The 17,564-nt window shown below is 51.6% G+C and overlaps 2 protein-coding genes across 3 annotated transcripts; both read left to right on the top strand.

Annotated features, from left to right (window-relative positions):
* Positions 1–4,673: 4,673 nt before the first annotated feature.
* On the top strand, positions 4,674–6,047 carry LOC115910423 (lactosylceramide 4-alpha-galactosyltransferase-like). Its single transcript, XM_030960568.1, has one exon. The coding sequence runs from the start codon at positions 4,689–4,691 to the stop codon at positions 5,808–5,810; it is 1,122 nt and encodes a 373-aa protein (XP_030816428.1). The 5' UTR covers positions 4,674–4,688; the 3' UTR covers positions 5,811–6,047.
* Positions 6,048–9,333: 3,286 nt separating this feature from the next.
* On the top strand, positions 9,334–14,281 carry LOC115910383 (lactosylceramide 4-alpha-galactosyltransferase-like). Of its 2 annotated transcripts, XM_030960505.1 has the most exons (3): positions 9,334–9,425; positions 10,585–10,695; positions 12,610–14,281. In XM_030960505.1, exon 3 carries the CDS (start codon positions 12,613–12,615, stop codon positions 13,732–13,734), a length of 1,122 nt encoding a protein of 373 aa, XP_030816365.1. In that variant the 5' UTR covers positions 9,334–9,425; positions 10,585–10,695; positions 12,610–12,612; the 3' UTR covers positions 13,735–14,281. The 2 variants fall into 2 exon arrangements, with proteins under 2 accessions (XP_030816365.1, XP_030816364.1); XM_030960504.1 differs by lacking the exon at positions 9,334–9,425 and having other exon boundaries at positions 10,557–10,695.
* The last annotated feature ends 3,283 nt before the right edge of the window (positions 14,282–17,564 follow it).

Raw genomic sequence — 17,564 nt, 5'->3', positions numbered from 1 at the left:
CCTTGGGGTCGGGCCTCCCCAGTGCCCACAGCAGGGGGACAGTCACTGCCCTGCTCCTGCTGGCCACACCATTGCTGGCCCAGCCCAGCAGCCATTGGCCTTCTCGCCCACCTGGGCATGCACTGTGGGCCAGCAGGCCCAGGCCCTTTCCTGCTGGGCTCTTCCCAGCCACTCTGCCCAGCCTGTTGTGACCCAGGGGCAGGACCTGGCACTTCAGATCTTGTTTGGCCTCAAGGATATGAAAGGGGACTGGCTCTGACAGTGGGCCCTGGGGCACAGCACCAGTGACCAACTGCCAGATGGATTAATTCCACCACCACTCTCTGGGCCCAGCCATCCAGGCACTTTATTCCCAGCCACAGGGAACCTGTTAAATGCATGGGCTGCAAGGACAATGCTCTCCAGGAGAGCGCTGTGGGAGCAGTGGTCAAAGGCTTTAGAAGGCCCAGGTACACAACATCCACAGCCTTTCCCCATCCATTGGCTGTTCATAGAAGGAGGTTGGGTCAGTCAAGCAGAACCTGCCTGAACTTGTGCTGGCTGGGCCTGATGCCCCAGTGGTGCAGCACACAGGCTGTCATTGCACTCCAGGTAATCCGGTCCATACCCTTCCCAGGCACCGAGGTCAGGCTGACTGGCCTCTGGTTCCCCCAGGTGTCCTTCTAAGCCTTCTCCTAGAGCGGTGTCACACTGGACAACCTCCAGTCACCCAGGAGCTCTCCAGTTCACCGAGACTGCTGATAAACGATGGAGAGTGGCGCTTTGTGGGCCACTTCACCAGCTCCCAGCAGAAGGATGGCATCTGCCTAGACTTGTGCATGTCTGGGCAGCACAGCAGCTCACTGACAACTTCCTCCTGCAGTGGGGACGTTGTTCTGCTCCCCTGTTTCTGTCTTCTGGCTCAGGGGCTGGATATGCAGAGGCTAACTGGGCTTTTGGTTAAAGGCTGAGGTCAAGAATGCATTGAGTACCTCCGCCTTTTCCTCATCCCGGGAGGTTATGTGATCTTCCCACCCCAGCGTGCAATAAAGGATGGAGAATCTCCTTGGCCTCTTTTTTGTTATTAATGCATTTGGAAAAGCATTTCTTTCTTAACTCTTATGCTGGTGGCCAGATTGACTTCTAGCTGGACTTTTTACCTTTCTGGTTCTTCTCTCTGATTAACTTCCTGACATCCTTGTAGTCTTCCTGAGTTGCCTGACCCTTCTTCCAGAGCTGCTAACTCTCTGTTCTTCCCTGAGTCCCAGTGGAAGCTTGCTGTTCATCCAAGCTAACCTTCCCTGAACCAGCTCCCAGCACATTGCAATGAGCTCCTTCTCCACCTCTAAGACCTTCTTCCTGAGGAACTTCCACCTTCCTGGGCTCCCTGGCCCCTCAGGACTGCCTCCCAAGGGATTCTCTCAACCCATGGTCCGAACAGACCAAAGCCTGTCCTCCACAAATCCAGGTAGTAGTTTTGCTGACCCCCTTCCTCCTTCTTGCCTCCCTTCACCAAGAACCGAAATCAAATCGTGTCATGGTCACTGTACCCAAGATGGCCTCAGGCAACCTCACCTCCCCCCAGCGCTCCTCTGTTTGCTCCTCAAACAGCAGATGCCCTGGGACACCTCCCCTGGTGGGCTGGCCTGCCACCTGTGTCAGCAAGTTCTCCTCCACGTGCTCCAGGAACCTCCTGGATTGTCTCCTGTCTGCTGGGTCGGATTCCAGCTGACCCCTGGTAAGTTGAAGATGGCACTGAGGTTGCCGGCAGTCAATGATGTGGGGTCATCCATCTACCCCTAATGCAAATCCTTGCCCACCACTCAGCACTGGTGGGACACACCTGGAGGGCTGGTTCTGGAATCCCAGGATGAGGGAGGCCCGTCCGTACTGGAGAAAATCCGGCAAAGGGCCACCAAGGTGAGAAGGGGACTGCAGCACACGGCGCGTGAGGAGAGGCTGGGAGAGCTCTGCTGACTTGTCTTGGACTAGAGCAGGCTGGGCTCTGTGTTCAGGGTGTGAAACACCTGGCTGAAGGTGGGTGAGTGGGTGCAGGACACAAGTGAGACTCTCTTCTGTTCAATGCAGAGATGGCAGGAGACACACTGGGCACACCTTCAAGTGTGGCAAGTTAGAATGAAAGGAAGGGTGGTGAAACACTGGATCAGGTAGCCCAGAGTGGTTGTGGAGTCCCTGTGCTGGGACGAGAGTTGTCGTGAGTCCATCCATGGTGCTGCCGTGCATGGAAGGATTTGGGGAGAGGAGAGAGGTCTGGGACACTACAGAGCAAAATTTGTTTCAGGCAGCTGAGGAGGAACTGCAGAGACCCTCAATTTAGTGGCTGTACTGATAAGGGAGGGATTTTATGAATGTGCCAGCAAGTCTCATGCAAGGGAAGGTGAGCCTCCCTGGATCACAGGATCAAGGGGGAACTGTCACAGAAGGAGGGACACCTGAATTTGGCAGAGTCCTTCCCTGAGGTCCCTGGCATATGAGGGAGCACCCCCTAATGAATGAGTAAAGTATTTGGTTAAAAGAGTGTGTTTGTAAGGGGGTATCCTGTACCTAGGGCTTGGGGTGGGAGCAGGCAGCTCTGTGGAAGGCTCAGCTCAGTTATTGTGGCAGCTCCAGCAGCAGCCTGAGCACTGGGAATTCTTAGCAAAGGAGGAGAAAACAGATCAAGCCATTTTCCCAGCAGTCTAAAGCTCAATGTGTTGCAACATTGGGGTTTCAGTTTCCTCCTTTTTTTTTTTCTTTAAATTACTTTTTAACTATCTGGTTTGTTGACAGTGAATATGTGTGACCTTAGCATCTGTTACTGGTTACATAAAAGATGTTGCACTCTCCCCTTTTCTTTTCCACTTCTGTTCAGACTCCATCTCTCATCGTTCCTTTCCGAAGGAGAGAAAGCTGTCAGACCATAAAGTTCTGGTCATCCTCTCAGATTTTATGTTCATAAATATCTTTTCCAGCTGAAGAGGGAATTCTGCGGTATCTTGAAAGCAGGGACAGGTGAGTTTTGTGCCTTCTCTATAGAACGGGCTCTGTTCTAACCTAGTCTGTGCCTCTTTGCCTTCTACACCTTAAAAAATTATTTACAGGGTTAACCCAGCTCTGGTGTGTGGAGGGTGGAGAATGTAAAGGGGTCTGTATAAGGCAGGGTGGGCTGGCTTTGGCTGCCTGTAGCACTGGCAGCATATAGTGGCATTTCTGTGTGGGAGGAGAAAACTTTCTGGGGATCCAGAGCTGATCATTTGTGTAATGGCTGCCTCTCCTCTGTCCCCCTGTGCCTGGTGCAGAGTGGTGGCTCCATGCTCTGGCATTTGGATGCCTCCCAGTGTGGCTGACAAGTCCTTTCTGGCCACAGGAGAAGCTCCGTATGTGAGCCAGGCACAGTGATCAAGGAGCAATGCCAAATGGGTCCATGCCACCTGAGTGCTCTGTCGTGTTCCCTGCCACTTTGGTTGCAGCTGCTGGATTAAAGCTTTTCCCGTTTCCTGAGCCTTTCTGTCCTGGAGGGTAGGGCTTTGGAGATGGAGCTCAGGGAGGCGGGAGAAATGATGGAATCCTTTAGGATGGAAGAGATCTTTGAGTGCCCGCGTCCAACCCCAAAACCTGCTCTGCCAAGTCCACCACTAAACCCAGTTCCTAAGTGCCACATCTACGTGTCTGTTAAATACCTCCAGGCACAGTGGCTCCACTGCTTTCTTGGGCAGCCTGTGCCAATGCCTGGTAACTCTTCCAGGGAGTAAAATTCTGAGTAATGTCCACTCTAACCTCCCTTGGCACCACTTGAGACCATTTCCAATGGTCCTAAGAGCCACAGCCTTCCTCACTGCTTCTTCATGTGCTCTTGCCTGGTGACCTTTGGGGCCCAGTGGTGGGCACAGGAGGTGCTGCTTCTGCTGCCCCTCGATTTCAGGAGAGGCAAGGGCAGCAATGATGATGTTAACGCTGAGGATGGAGCTAGACTGACTTATCTGTTTGTTGCTGCCTTGTTAAAAATCTTTTCCACTCCAACCCTCCCTTTTGCCAGACAAAGTAAGGAAGTAAGGGCAGGAGAGCCGGAGGGAATGCCTGTCCACCAGCAGGATCCACTGGAAGAACTGAGCAGGGCAGAGCCAGTGTGACCCTGTGCAGGGTTGAGAAGCAGCCTTGGAACTTCCTTTACAAAGGCAGTTCTTGACCTTGTGTCTGCATCTGCCTCCTGAGCTGCCCTGCATCCATTCCTTTCCCACTCTCCATCCATCCTGCCAGGCTACGCTGCCATGGACAATGGGCCAGGCTCTCTGCAGGGGCGGGTGGTGGGTTTGGAAAGGCAGCAAGTGCCAGCTCAACAACTGGAAGGCTGAGGCTTGTGTTTGGTTTGGGGAAGGACACCTTGTGTATCAGGGAATACAACTCCCCTCATGATAACCAGCTGTCAGTGGACAGCAGTTCCACACAGTGTCTGTTGACAGGGCTCCAGGAATGGTGACAAGGAACATTGCTATTTCCTCCTGCCAGGGCTTTGCGTACGTATCCCATGTCTCGTGTTGACAGTGACCTGAAGTTCTAGAGGGTGACAGATGAGTTCTCTAATGGTGTTCCCATAGTTTGTTGTGCACTCCTATGGTGTTCCCGTAAGGTGGGGCACACCTGTGAAGGAAGGCTCATACTCTGCTGCCTTGTCTGTCAGGTTGTTTTTCTCTTTTCCTTCCCTTCAGATCATGACAGCTGTCTCGGGAGAGCAGGCTCCGGCTGGAGAGAGAATGCTCAGGATGCCCAGCTGCCTCCTAAAGCTGACCAGGGTGGTGCTGAGCCACAAGCCCTGTGCCCTGTTTATCCTCATCTTTGTGTTCGTATCCCTTGCCTACCACAAGCTCTACTGGGACCCAAAGAGCAGCGGCCCCACCCACAGCTTGTCTGCTGAGATCAGCTGTGCTCACTATGTGCCTTCTCCCCTCGACATTGCTGGTGGGCCCTCCCCTTCCACAGGAAATGTGTTTTTTGTGGAGACCTCAGAGCAAACTGCCCCAAGTTACCTCTTCTCGTGCTCTGTGGAGTCAGCGGCCAGGACACACCCCATGTCAAGAGTTGTGGTGCTCATGAAAGGCTTGGCCAAAGGAAACGCCTCCTTGCCCAAGCACTGGGCTTTCTCCTTGCTCAGCTGCTTCCCCAACGTGGAAATCCGGCCTCTGGACTTGACAGAGCTCTTTTCTGGAACACCTCTGGCACAGTGGTTCCTGCAGCCTCAGCGGCAACAGGAGCCTCATTTTTTAGCTGTCCTCTCTGATGCCTGCAGAATTGTCCTCATGTGGAAATTTGGTGGCATCTACCTGGATACAGACTTCATTGTGCTTAAGAACTTACAGAACCTCACCAATGCCCTCGGCATTCAGGGTGACAGTGTACTGAATGGAGCCTTTCTGTCCTTTAAGGCTAAGCACAAATTCATGGAGCTTTGCATGCAGGACTTTGTGGAGGACTACAATGGCTGGGTCTGGGGGCACCAGGGCCCAGAGCTCCTAACTCGTGTCTTCAAGAAGTGGTGCTCCCTCGAGACTATCACGAGCATGAGCTGCAAAGGTGTGAGTGCTCTTGCCCGAGAAGTTGTTTATCCTATTCCCTGGCAGGACTGGAAGAAGTTGTTTGAGGCAGCCAGTGCCTTGGAGCTTCAGAAACTCCTTAAGAGCACCTATGCAGTGCACATATGGAACAAACTGAGCCACGGGACCAAGTTAGAGATCCCCTCCCAGGCTCTGCTGGCTCAGCTCTATTCCCAGTTCTGTCCTGCCACCTACGCAAAGATGAAGCAGGACTCTGAAGAGTTGTCAAGGCGTGCAGTGTGACCTGGGGCCCTTGGCTGCAGGGACATTCCCCAGCCTAAAGGAAAACGAGTGCCTTTGACCTTCCCCAGACTTGGTTTCTACACCCCAGAGCAGCTGTGTCACAGCTCTGTGGTTCTGTACCTGACATTCCTGATATCTGCCTCAGATCCTTTGTGTTTCAAATTTACAGCAGAACCTGACTGCAGCCTCTCTTGCTGTCCTATACAAGACCTGTTTTTGCAGGGAAGGTTGAACTCCTTCATCAGCATCTCTCAGCTGGTCCTCTCTTGGTGTTCTTCAATGGCTCCTCCTGTGAATCCCAGCCTGAGCAGCCCCTTGTGATGTTTCAACAGTTGTAGGGATCCTTGGCTTCCTCTCTTTAGCATTTCTGAGTTTGTGAATCACTGCCAATCAGTGACAAAGATCACAGATTGCTGGGGCTCAAATCAGAATTCCCTGGCTGGCAAAGATCCTTAACATGTGGGGAAACACATGAAGCGTATATGAAACTTGCTTCAAGAAGCAGAAAAAAGTTTAGATCCCTGTGTGGCTCACTGTGAAGTTGTTCTAAATTTCTGAAGTGAGGGAAGTTCAAATGGTACTTCCTATAGTTTCTAAATCTACAAAAGTGCGATGCCTTGTCTGGGACTCCTCAGGAAAAGAAATAGGCAAAAGCAGTTCTTTGAGGAGTGGAAATTATGAATATCCTTGCTCTGCTGAAGTAGTTCTTGTGGATACCAATATCTAAGCAGCCATTGTCACACTCTGAAGGGGCTCAGCATTTCCTGTTTCTGCAGTGCTGTGAAGAGGATTACATCCCTTTCATTGGAATATTGAGCCCAATGTGCAAGTCCAGAGGATGACATGTCCCCATCAACAGAAGGAACAAGTGCAGGGCTCCAAGCAGTGTCCCCAGGGACAAAAACAAAAAGTCAGAAGCACATGAAGATTGGAAAAGACCTCCAAGATCAGGGAGTCCAACCTTCAATTCACTATCACCATACCCACAAGCCTGTACCCCAAAGTGCCATGTGTACTCATTTTTTGGAGCACTTCCAGGGATGCTGACTCCACCACTTCCCTGGGGAGTCTGTGGCACACAGTGCTTAAGCACTCTGAAATTTTTCCTCATAGCCAAGCTGAACCTACTGTGGTGCACAGAGTGCTGCATCCAGCTCTGGGATCCCAGCACAGGAAGGACAGGGAGCCAGTGCCGAGCAGGGATGCCAAGGGGATCAGAGGGATGGAGCAGCTCTGCTGGGAGGAAAGGCTGAGGAAAGCGGGAGTGTTCTGCCTGGAGAAGAGAAGGCTTTGGGGTGACCTAATCATGGCCCTCCACTGCCTGAAGGGAGCTTAAAGGAAAGATGCAGAGACACTCTTTGCAAGGGCCTGCAGTGACAGGACAAGGGGGAATGGCTTCACAGTGACAGAGAGCGGGTTTAGGTTGGGTATGAGGGAAAAATTCTTCCATGTGGTGGGGCTGAGGCCCTGGCACAGGGTGCCCAGAGCAGCTGTGGCTGCCCCTGGATCCCTGGAAGTGTCCAAGACCAGGCTGAATGGGGTTCTGAGCGACCTGGGATAGTGGGAGGTGTCCCTGTCTGTGGCAGGAGGGGTGACACAAGACAATCTTTAGTGTCCCTTCCATTCCAGACCATTCTATTCATTTCCCCTCATCCTGTCCCTTGTTCCCTGGGAGCAGAGCCTGGCCCCCAGCTGGCTGCACCCTCCTGTCAGGGAGGTGTGGAGAGCACTAGAGCTCCCCTGAGCCTCCTTTTCCTCCAGGTTAAACACCCCCAGCTCCCTCAGCCGCTCCTCATCAGGCTTGTGCTCCAGCCCCTTGTCCAGCTCCGTTCCCCCCTCTGGACACGCTCCGGCCCCTCAGTGTCCATCTTGCAGTGCCAGGCCCAGAACTGGACACAGCCCTTGGGGTCGGGCCTCCCCAGTGCCCACAGCAGGGGGGACAGTCACTGCCCTGCTCCTGCTGGCCACACCATTGCTGGCCCAGCCCAGCAGCCATTGGCCTTCTCGCCCACCTGGGCATGCACTGTGGGCCAGCAGGCCCAGGCCCTTTCCTGCTGGGCTCTTCCCAGCCACTCTGCCCAGCCTGTTGTGACCCAGGGGCAGGACCTGGCACTTCAGATCTTGTTTGGCCTCAAGGATATGAAGGGGACTGGCTCTGACAGTGGGCCCTGGGGCACAGCACCAGTGACCAACTGCCAGATGGATTAATTCCACCACCACTCTCTGGGCCCAGCCATCCAGGCACTTTATTCCCAGCCACAGGGAACCTGTTAAATGCATGGGCTGCAAGGACAATGCTCTCCAGGAGAGCGCTGTGGGAGCAGTGGTCAAAGGCTTTAGAAGGCCCAGGTACACAACATCCACAGCCTTTCCCCATCCATTGGCTGTTCATAGAAGGAGGTTGGGTCAGTCAAGCAGAACCTGCCTGAACTTGTGCTGGCTGGGCCTGATGCCCCAGTGGTGCAGCACACAGGCTGTCATTGCACTCCAGGTAATCCGGTCCATACCCTTCCCAGGCACCGAGGTCAGGCTGACTGGCCTCTGGTTCCCCCAGGTGTCCTTCTAAGCCTTCTCCTAGAGCGGTGTCACACTGGACAACCTCCAGTCACCCAGGAGCTCTCCAGTTCACCGAGACTGCTGATAAACGATGGAGAGTGGCGCTTTGTGGGCCACTTCACCAGCTCCCAGCAGAAGGATGGCATCTGCCTAGACTTGTGCATGTCTGGGCAGCACAGCAGCTCACTGACAACTTCCTCCTGCAGTGGGGACGTTGTTCTGCTCCCTGTTTCTGTCTTCTGGCTCAGGGGGCTGGATATGCAGAGGCTAACTGGGCTTTTGGTTAAAGGCTGAGGTCAAGAATGCATTGAGTACCTCCGCCTTTTCCTCATCCCGGGAGGTTATGTGATCTTCCCACCCCAGCGTGCAATAAAGGATGGAGAATCTCCTTGGCCTCTTTTTGTTATTAATGCATTTGGAAAAGCATTTCTTTCTTAACTCTTATGCTGGTGGCCAGATTGACTTCTAGCTGGACTTTTACCTTTCTGGTTCTTCTCTCTGATTAACTTCCTGACATCCTTGTAGTCTTCCTGAGTTGCCTGACCCTTCTTCCAGAGCTGCTAACTCTCTGTTCTTCCCTGAGTCCCAGTGGAAGCTTGCTGTTCATCCAAGCTAACCTTCCCTGAACCAGCTCCCAGCACATTGCAATGAGCTCCTTCTCCACCTCTATGACCTTCTTCCTGAGGAACTTCCACCTTCCTGGGCTCCCTGGCCCCTCAGGACTGCCTCCCAAGGGATTCTCTCAACCCATGGTCCGAACAGACCAAAGCCTGTCCTCCACAAATCCAGGTAGTAGTTTTGCTGACCCCCTTCCTCCTTCTTGCCTCCCTTCACCAAGAACCGAAATCAAATCGTGTCATGGTCACTGTACCCAAGATGGCCTCAGGCAACCTCACCTCCCCCCAGCGCTCCTCTGTTTGCTCCTCAAACAGCAGATGCCCTGGGACACCTCCCCTGGTGGGCTGGCCTGCCACCTGTGTCAGCAAGTTCTCCTCCACGTGCTCCAGGAACCTCCTGGATTGTCTCCTGTCTGCTGGGTCGGATTCCAGCTGACCCCTGGTAAGTTGAAGATGGCACTGAGGTTGCCGGCAGTCAATGATGTGGGGTCATCCATCTACCCCTAATGCAAATCCTTGCCCACCACTCAGCACTGGTGGGACACACCTGGAGGGCTGGTTCTGGAATCCCAGGATGAGGGAGGCCCGTCCGTACTGGAGAAAATCCGGCAAAGGGCCACCAAGGTGAGAAGGGGACTGCAGCACACGGCGCGTGAGGAGAGGCTGGGAGAGCTCTGCTGACTTGTCTTGGACTAGAGCAGGCTGGGCTCTGTGTTCAGGGTGTGAAACACCTGGCTGAAGGTGGGTGAGTGGGTGCAGGACACAAGTGAGACTCTCCTCTGTTCAATGCAGAGATGGCAGGAGACACACTGGGCACACCTTCAAGTGTGGCAAGTTAGAATGAAAGGAAGGGTGGTGAAACACTGGATCAGGTAGCCCAGAGTGGTTGTGGAGTCCCTGTGCTGGGACGAGAGTTGTCGTGAGTCCATCCATGGTGCTGCCGTGCATGGAAGGATTTGGGGAGAGGAGAGAGGTCTGGGACACTACAGAGCAAAATTTGTTTCAGGCAGCTGAGGAGGAACTGCAGAGACCCTCAATTTAGTGGCTGTACTGATAAGGGAGGGATTTTATGAATGTGCCAGCAAGTCTCATGCAAGGGAAGGTGAGCCTCCCTGGATCACAGGATCAAGGGGGAACTGTCACAGAAGGAGGGACACCTGAATTTGGCAGAGTCCTTCCCTGAGGTCCCTGGCATATGAGGGAGCACCCCCTAATGAATGAGTAAAGTATTTGGTTAAAAGAGTGTGTTTGTAAGGGGGTATCCTGTACCTAGGGCTTGGGGTGGGAGCAGGCAGCTCTGTGGAAGGCTCAGCTCAGTTATTGTGGCAGCCCCGGCAACTGCATGATTGCTGGCAAATTTTAGCAAAGGAGGAGAAAAAAAAAAAACCAGAAGTTTTCTTGCCACACACTAAAGTTTAAAGTGTAGTGACAATGAGGTCTGAATTTCCTCCTTTTTTCTTATGAGTACTTTGTAACTACATGGCTTCTTTGCCACGCTACGTACATCCTTTTTTTGAGCTAGTCACTGGAGTGACGTCACATCCTTCATCTATTGTGTTTTTCCATGTATTCAGACTTTTTCTCTTGCCATTTCGTTTCAGAAGGAGGAAGTGCGAGAACACAGAATTGTAGGTGCCCTCATAGACACCAACCTCTTAAAACTCTTCTCCAGCTAAGCAGTGAATTCTGTGCTGTCTTGAAAGCAGGGACAGGTGAGTAGAGTTTGCAATTTCTTTGCAATGGCACATGTGTTTTCAGAGGAAGAGACAGAGCCAGGCTTCCTGTATTTGTTTTGTAAAAGAATTGCACTGGCTATTGCAGCGTTGAAATCGTTGCCCTGTCTGCTCCAAAAGTAGAAATGTATTTCTAACTTTATGAGATGTGATGAGAGATGTGACGGGAGTAAAGTTCAGTCCTTTGCTCAAAATGCGCCGACAAGCTCGAACCTTGCTTGTGGTTAGATGAACGGGGTGCTTTCCTGCCCCTCTACTGCACAGGAACTTCTCAACAGGCCTGTACCGCTCTCTCTTCCTATGCTTGCAAAGCAAAAATTATTTACAGGGTTAACCCAGCTCTGGTGTGTGGAGGGTGGAGAATGTAAAGGGGTCTGTATAAGGCAGGGTGGGCTGGCTTTGGTCTGTATAAGGCAGGGTGGGCAGCTCTGGGGATCCAGAGCTGATCATTTGTGTAATGGCTGCCTCTCCTCTGTCCCCCTGTGCCTGGTGCAGAGTGGTGGCTCCATGCTCTGGCATTTGGATGCCTCCCAGTGTGGCTGACAAGTCCTTTCTGGCCACAGGAGAAGCTCCGTATGTGAGCCAGGCACAGTGATCAAGGAGCAATGCCAAATGGGTCCATGCCACCTGAGTGCTCTGTCGTGTTCCCTGCCACTTTGGTTGCAGCTGCTGGATTAAAGCTTTTCCCGTTTCCTGAGCCTTTCTGTCCTGGAGGGTAGGGCTTTGGAGATGGAGCTCAGGGAGGCGGGAGAAATGATGGAATCCTTTAGGATGGAAGAGATCTTTGAGTGCCCGCGTCCAACCCCAAAACCTGCTCTGCCAAGTCCACCACTAAACCCAGTTCCTAAGTGCCACATCTACGTGTCTGTTAAATACCTCCAGGCACAGTGGCTCCACTGCTTTCTTGGGCAGCCTGTGCCAATGCCTGGTAACTCTTCCAGGGAGTAAAATTCTGAGTAATGTCCACTCTAACCTCCCTTGGCACCACTTGAGACCATTTCCAATGGTCCTAAGAGCCACAGCCTTCCTCACTGCTTCTTCATGTGCTCTTGCCTGGTGACCTTTGGGGCCCAGTGGTGGGCACAGGAGGTGCTGCTTCTGCTGCCCCTCGATTTCAGGAGAGGCAAGGGCAGCAATGATGATGTTAACGCTGAGGATGGAGCTAGACTGACTTATCTGTTTGTTGCTGCCTTGTTAAAAATCTTTTCCACTCCAACCCTCCCTTTTGCCAGACAAAGTAAGGAAGTAAGGGCAGGAGAGCGGAGGGAATGCCTGTCCACCAGCAGGATCCACTGGAAGAACTGAGCAGGGCAGAGCCAGTGTGACCCTGTGCAGGGTTGAGAAGCAGCCTTGGAACTTCCTTTACAAAGGCAGTTCTTGACCTTATTGTCTGCATCTGCCTCCTGAGCTGCCCTGCATCCATTCCTTTCCCACTCTCCATCCATCCTGCCAGGCTACGCTGCCATGGACAATGGGCCAGGCTCTCTGCAGGGGCGGGTGGTGGGTTTGGAAAGGCAGCAAGTGCCAGCTCAACAACTGGAAGGCTGAGGCTTGTGTTTGGTTTGGGGGAAGGACACCTTGTGTATCAGGGAATACAACTCCCCTCATGATAACCAGCTGTCAGTGGACAGCAGTTCCACACAGTGTCTGTTGACAGGGCTCCAGGAATGGTGACAAGGAACATTGCTATTTCCTCCTGCCAGGGCTTTGCGTACGTATCCCATGTCTCGTGTTGACAGTGACCTGAAGTTCTAGAGGGTGACAGATGAGTTCTCTAATGGTGTTCCCATAGTTTGTTGTGCACTCCTATGAAGGTGGGGCACACCTGTGAAGGAAGGCTCATACTCTGCTGCCTTGTCTGTCAGGTTGTTTTTCTCTTTTCCTTCCCTTCAGATCATGACAGCTGTCTCGGGAGAGCAGGCTCCGGCTGGAGAGAGAATGCTCAGGATGCCCAGCTGCCTCCTAAAGCTGACCAGGGTGGTGCTGAGCCACAAGCCCTGTGCCCTGTTTATCCTCATCTTTGTGTTCGTATCCCTTGCCTACCACAAGCTCTACTGGGACCCAAAGAGCAGCGGCCCCACCCACAGCTTGTCTGCTGAGATCAGCTGTGCTCACTATGTGCCTTCTCCCCTCGACATTGCTGGTGGGCCCTCCCCTTCCACAGGAAATGTGTTTTTTGTGGAGACCTCAGAGCAAACTGCCCCAAGTTACCTCTTCTCGTGCTCTGTGGAGTCAGCGGCCAGGACACACCCCATGTCAAGAGTTGTGGTGCTCATGAAAGGCTTGGCCAAAGGAAACGCCTCCTTGCCCAAGCACTGGGCTTTCTCCTTGCTCAGCTGCTTCCCCAACGTGGAAATCCGGCCCCTGGACTTGACAGAGCTCTTTTCTGGAACACCTCTGGCACAGTGGTTCCTGCAGCCTCAGCGGCAACAGGAGCCTCATTTTTTAGCTGTCCTCTCTGATGCCTGCAGAATTGTCCTCATGTGGAAATTTGGTGGCATCTACCTGGATACAGACTTCATTGTGCTTAAGAACTTACAGAACCTCACCAATGCCCTCGGCATTCAGGACGATGATGAACTGAATGGAGCCTTTCTGTCCTTTAAGGCTAAGCACAAATTCATGGAGCTTTGCATGCAGGACTTTGTGGAGGACTACAATGGCTGGGTCTGGGGGCACCAGGGCCCAGAGCTCCTAACTCGTGTCTTCAAGAAGTGGTGCTCCCTCGAGACTATCACGAGCATGAGCTGCAAAGGTGTGAGTGCTCTTGCCCGAGAAGTTGTTTATCCTATTCCCTGGCAGGACTGGAAGAAGTTGTTTGAGGCAGCCAGTGCCTTGGAGCTTCAGAAACTCCTTAAGAGCACCTATGCAGTGCACATATGGAACAAACTGAGCCACGGGACCAAGTTAGAGATCCCCTCCCAGGCTCTGCTGGCTCAGCTCTATTCCCAGTTCTGCCCTGCCACCTACGCAAAGATGAAGCAGGACTCTGAAGAGTTGTCAAGGCGTGCAGTGTGACCTGGGGCCCTTGGCTACAGGGACATTCCCCAGCCTGAAGGAAACCGAGTGCCTTTGACCTTCCCCAGACTTGGTTTCTACACCCCAGAGCAGCTGTGTCACAGCTCTGTGGTTCTGTACCTGACATTCCTGATATCTGCCTCAGATCCTTTGTGTTTCAAATTTACAGCAGAACCTGACTGCAGCCTCTCTTGCTGTCCTATACAAGACCTGTTTTTGCAGGGAAGGTTGAACTCCTTCATCAGCATCTCTCAGCTGGTCCTCTCTTGGTGTTCTTCAATGGCTCCTCCTGTGAATCCCAGCCTGAGCAGCCCCTTGTGATGTTTCAACAGCTATAGGAACCCCTTACTCTCTGTTCATTTGAATTTTTCACAGAATATTCTGTGTTGGAAGGGACCCATAGCCATCTTGGGTCCAACCTCTGGCCACTCCAACAATTGGGCCCTGCGCATGACAGCATCATCCCTGGGGCCGTGACCATTCCCTGGGGAGCCTGTTCAGTGCCCCAGCACCCTCTGGGGGAAGAACCTTTCCCTGATACCCACCCTAACCCTCCCCTGACACAGCTCCAGCGGTTCCCTGTGTCCTGTCCCTGGTCACAGAGAACAGAGACCAGTGCCTGCCCCTCCTCTTCCCCTCATGAGGAAACTGCAGAACTGCTGTGAGCTCTGACCTCAGTCTGCTCTTCTCCAGCTGAATAGACCAAGTGCCCTCAGCTGCTCCTTGTGTGGCTTTCTCTTCAGGCCCTTCACCATCTCTAAAACCCTACTTTGGACACTCTCAAACACCTTTAGATCTTTCTTATGTTGTGGCACCCAAAACCACACACAATATTCAAGGTGTGGCTGCCCCAGCTCAGAGCAGAGTGGGACAATGCCCTCCCTGGCCTGGCTGGCAATGCTGGGCCCGATGTCCCAGGACAGGGCTGTCCCTCCTGGCTGCCAGGGCACTGCTGGCTCATGTCCAACTGGCCATCAACCCCTGTTGTATTGCACTAAATAGTTTATTTAGTTGTCGTTTTGCACTGGGTTGGTATTTTGCACTGAATAACATGTTCGCATCCTCATAGGATTCCCCTCTTACATCACATGGTCTTCCCCCCCCACCAAACCCTGGTGGAGGTCTCTCCCCACATTACTCCCGCCCCTCGTCCCTCCCATCACTTGTATCCCATTGGCTGTGTTCCCTCTTCTCCACCCCCTTCCCCTGGGTTTAAAATCCCCGTTATCGAACAATCGGTCTCTTTTTCCCTGGGTCCTCTTGGCCTTTCTTGGACCCACTGGAGTAATTCCACAATAAAGGTGTGGGATTTTTGGTCCCGAGGAGAAGAGTGCCTCAAGTCTTTCACTTTTGTCCTTGTAAGGCTGCAAGGGGCCAGGGTCCAAAGCTAGTCAGATGGGACCCAAAAGCCCCAAGAGATGAGCTTTACAAACCCCCAGACAACATTGCTCTCCAGCCTCTGATTCCCAGTCTGTCTGTACATCCAGGATTGTCCCAGCCCAGGTGCAGAAACCAGCCCTTGCCTTTGTTAACTTCATACAATTGGTGACCAGGGCTCTCTGCAGAGCCTCTTCGCCCTTGAGGGAGTCAGCAGCTCCTCCCAGTTTTGTATCATCTGCAAACTTACTTAGTATCCCTTTCTGTCCTGCATTCCTGCTTTTTATGAGGATACTTAAGAGAATGGGGCCTAAGACGGCACCCTGTGGAGCCCCACAAGTGATAGGCTGCCAGTCAGCTGTCACCCAGGTACTGTCATTCTTTGTGCTTGACCCATGAGCAAGTTGCTCAGCCATCACGCCATGTGTTTATCCAGCTGTGGGCTGCACACTGAGATAGATTATATCCAAAGCTTTACTGAAATCCCAAAGGATTACATCTACTGATGTTTTTGGATCAACTGGGTGGGTTACCTTAGCATAAAAGGAATTTAGTTTTGAAAAGCAGGACTTTCCTTTCATGATGTGCTGGCTTGTGACCAATGACTGTGGTGTCCTTCAGGTGTTTTCCAATACCTCCCAGAATAATGATCATCATCTCCATAATTTTACCAGGCACTGGAGTGAGACTGACAGGCCTGTAGCTTCCAGGGCCATCCTTCACGCCCTCTTTTAAAACTAGGACCTCTCCAGATTCTCAAGACTGTTCAAAAATTGTCAAGAGATGCCTTGTGTTGATATCAGCCAGCTCTTTATGTATTCTCACATTAATCCTGTCATACCCCATAGACCTATAGGGATCCAGCTGGAGCAGCAGATCCCTCACACCTTCAGGGTTAACTCAGAGTTTACCATTCTCATAGTCACAGTCCTCCAGCTCAGGGTGCTGGGACCTCTTTAGTCCATCTTCAGTGTTGAAGACAGAGGCAAAGAAAGCTTTAAACATCTCTACCTTGTCCATGGCCCTGTTTGTGAGGTGACCATCCTCATCCTGTGATGGGCTGATGTCCTTTCAGTACTGCCTTTTGCCATTAATGTATTTTAAACCCTCTTTTTATTGCCCCCACATTTCTGGTGGCTTCAACTGCAGTGGAGCTTTGGCCACACAAGTTCTCCCCCTACAGTGGTAAGCAGCATCTCCATACTCCTTCCACATCACCTGACCTTCCTTCCACTGGGCATACCCCTTCCTTCTTTACCTTATCTCCAAAAGAAGATTCCTGTTCAGCCAAGTGGCCTTCTGCCTCATCTGCTTGACTTCCAATTTTTAGGAATTGCCTGTTCCTGTGCCCTCAGGAGCTGGTGCTTAAAAAGTGACCACAGCACTGATGGACCCCAGGACCTTCAGAAGCATTTTCCCAGGTGTGTTGGTTCTCAAATCACTTCTCAAATCTCAAAATCTCAAATTTTGAGAAAAAAAAAAACAACTCAATTTTTTTTCTCAAAATCTCAAATTCAAGATTTAAAAAATCTCAAATTGATGAACCAAAACCACTACACCAGGGGACTTTACTTACTGGTTACCTGAGCAGCCTGAAGTCCCTTCTTCCCATGTCCAGGTTTGAAGTTTTGTTGGTACTTTTCCTCCTGTCACCAGATATTTTAAACTCGATGGCTTCATGGCCACTGTGGCCAAGACAGCCACCAATCTCCACTTAAAAGGATCACAAGATCCTCTCTGTTGACAAGCAACAAATCAAGGAGGGAGGGCATCTTTCTGAGTCAGCCCTTTTAGGACCTGTAGCATGAAGTTGTCATCCAGGTGTTTCAGGAATACATAGGGAGTATACGAAAACTGTGTTAAAGAAACAAAATATTTTAAGGCCTGCTATGGATCTGATGACCATCTCCTCACCTAAATGTGTTCCCTGTGTGTCCAGGTCATTGTATTGTAATAAAGTATTTGAAATTAACCTCTTATGGAATGAGAAGAGGAGATTAAAACATCCTGGAGTTCTGCCTGTGCCAAATCAAAGCTTCTGTCTGGAAGGTAAAGTGTAAGCAATGTGTGGTTATTGCTTTTTTAGATATGCAGTGACTAAAAACTAAGAGAAATATGTATATCAATTTTAATAGAACCTTTTCCTAAATGCCATTATTTGCTGAAAAGTACAGTGCTATCATGTAGAAGGGAAGACTGATGTAATTCAGATGTAAATTTAATGTAAGCAGGAGTATGTTTCATGGTTTCTCAGACAGTGTCACAGCACACTACTGATTAAACATTCCATTGCAGACCAAAAGAGATGGAGTCATCAATTTTTACTTGAAATGAGTTGTATAAAACAACGTATTAACTTTGCTATCTGGTCCTGCCCATGCCCCATCCATTCCTCCTCTCTCCACACTCCTCCTTTCCCTCAATTTAAAAAAAGAAGTTTCCTGCTCACTCCA

The sequence above is a fragment of the Camarhynchus parvulus genome, chromosome 1A (genome assembly GCF_901933205.1).
Source record: "Camarhynchus parvulus chromosome 1A, STF_HiC, whole genome shotgun sequence".
NCBI classification, from domain to species: Eukaryota; Metazoa; Chordata; class Aves; order Passeriformes; family Thraupidae; genus Camarhynchus; species Camarhynchus parvulus.
Note: the sequence above shows the minus strand (reverse complement) of the source record. Positions and strands in the feature narration are given on the sequence as shown.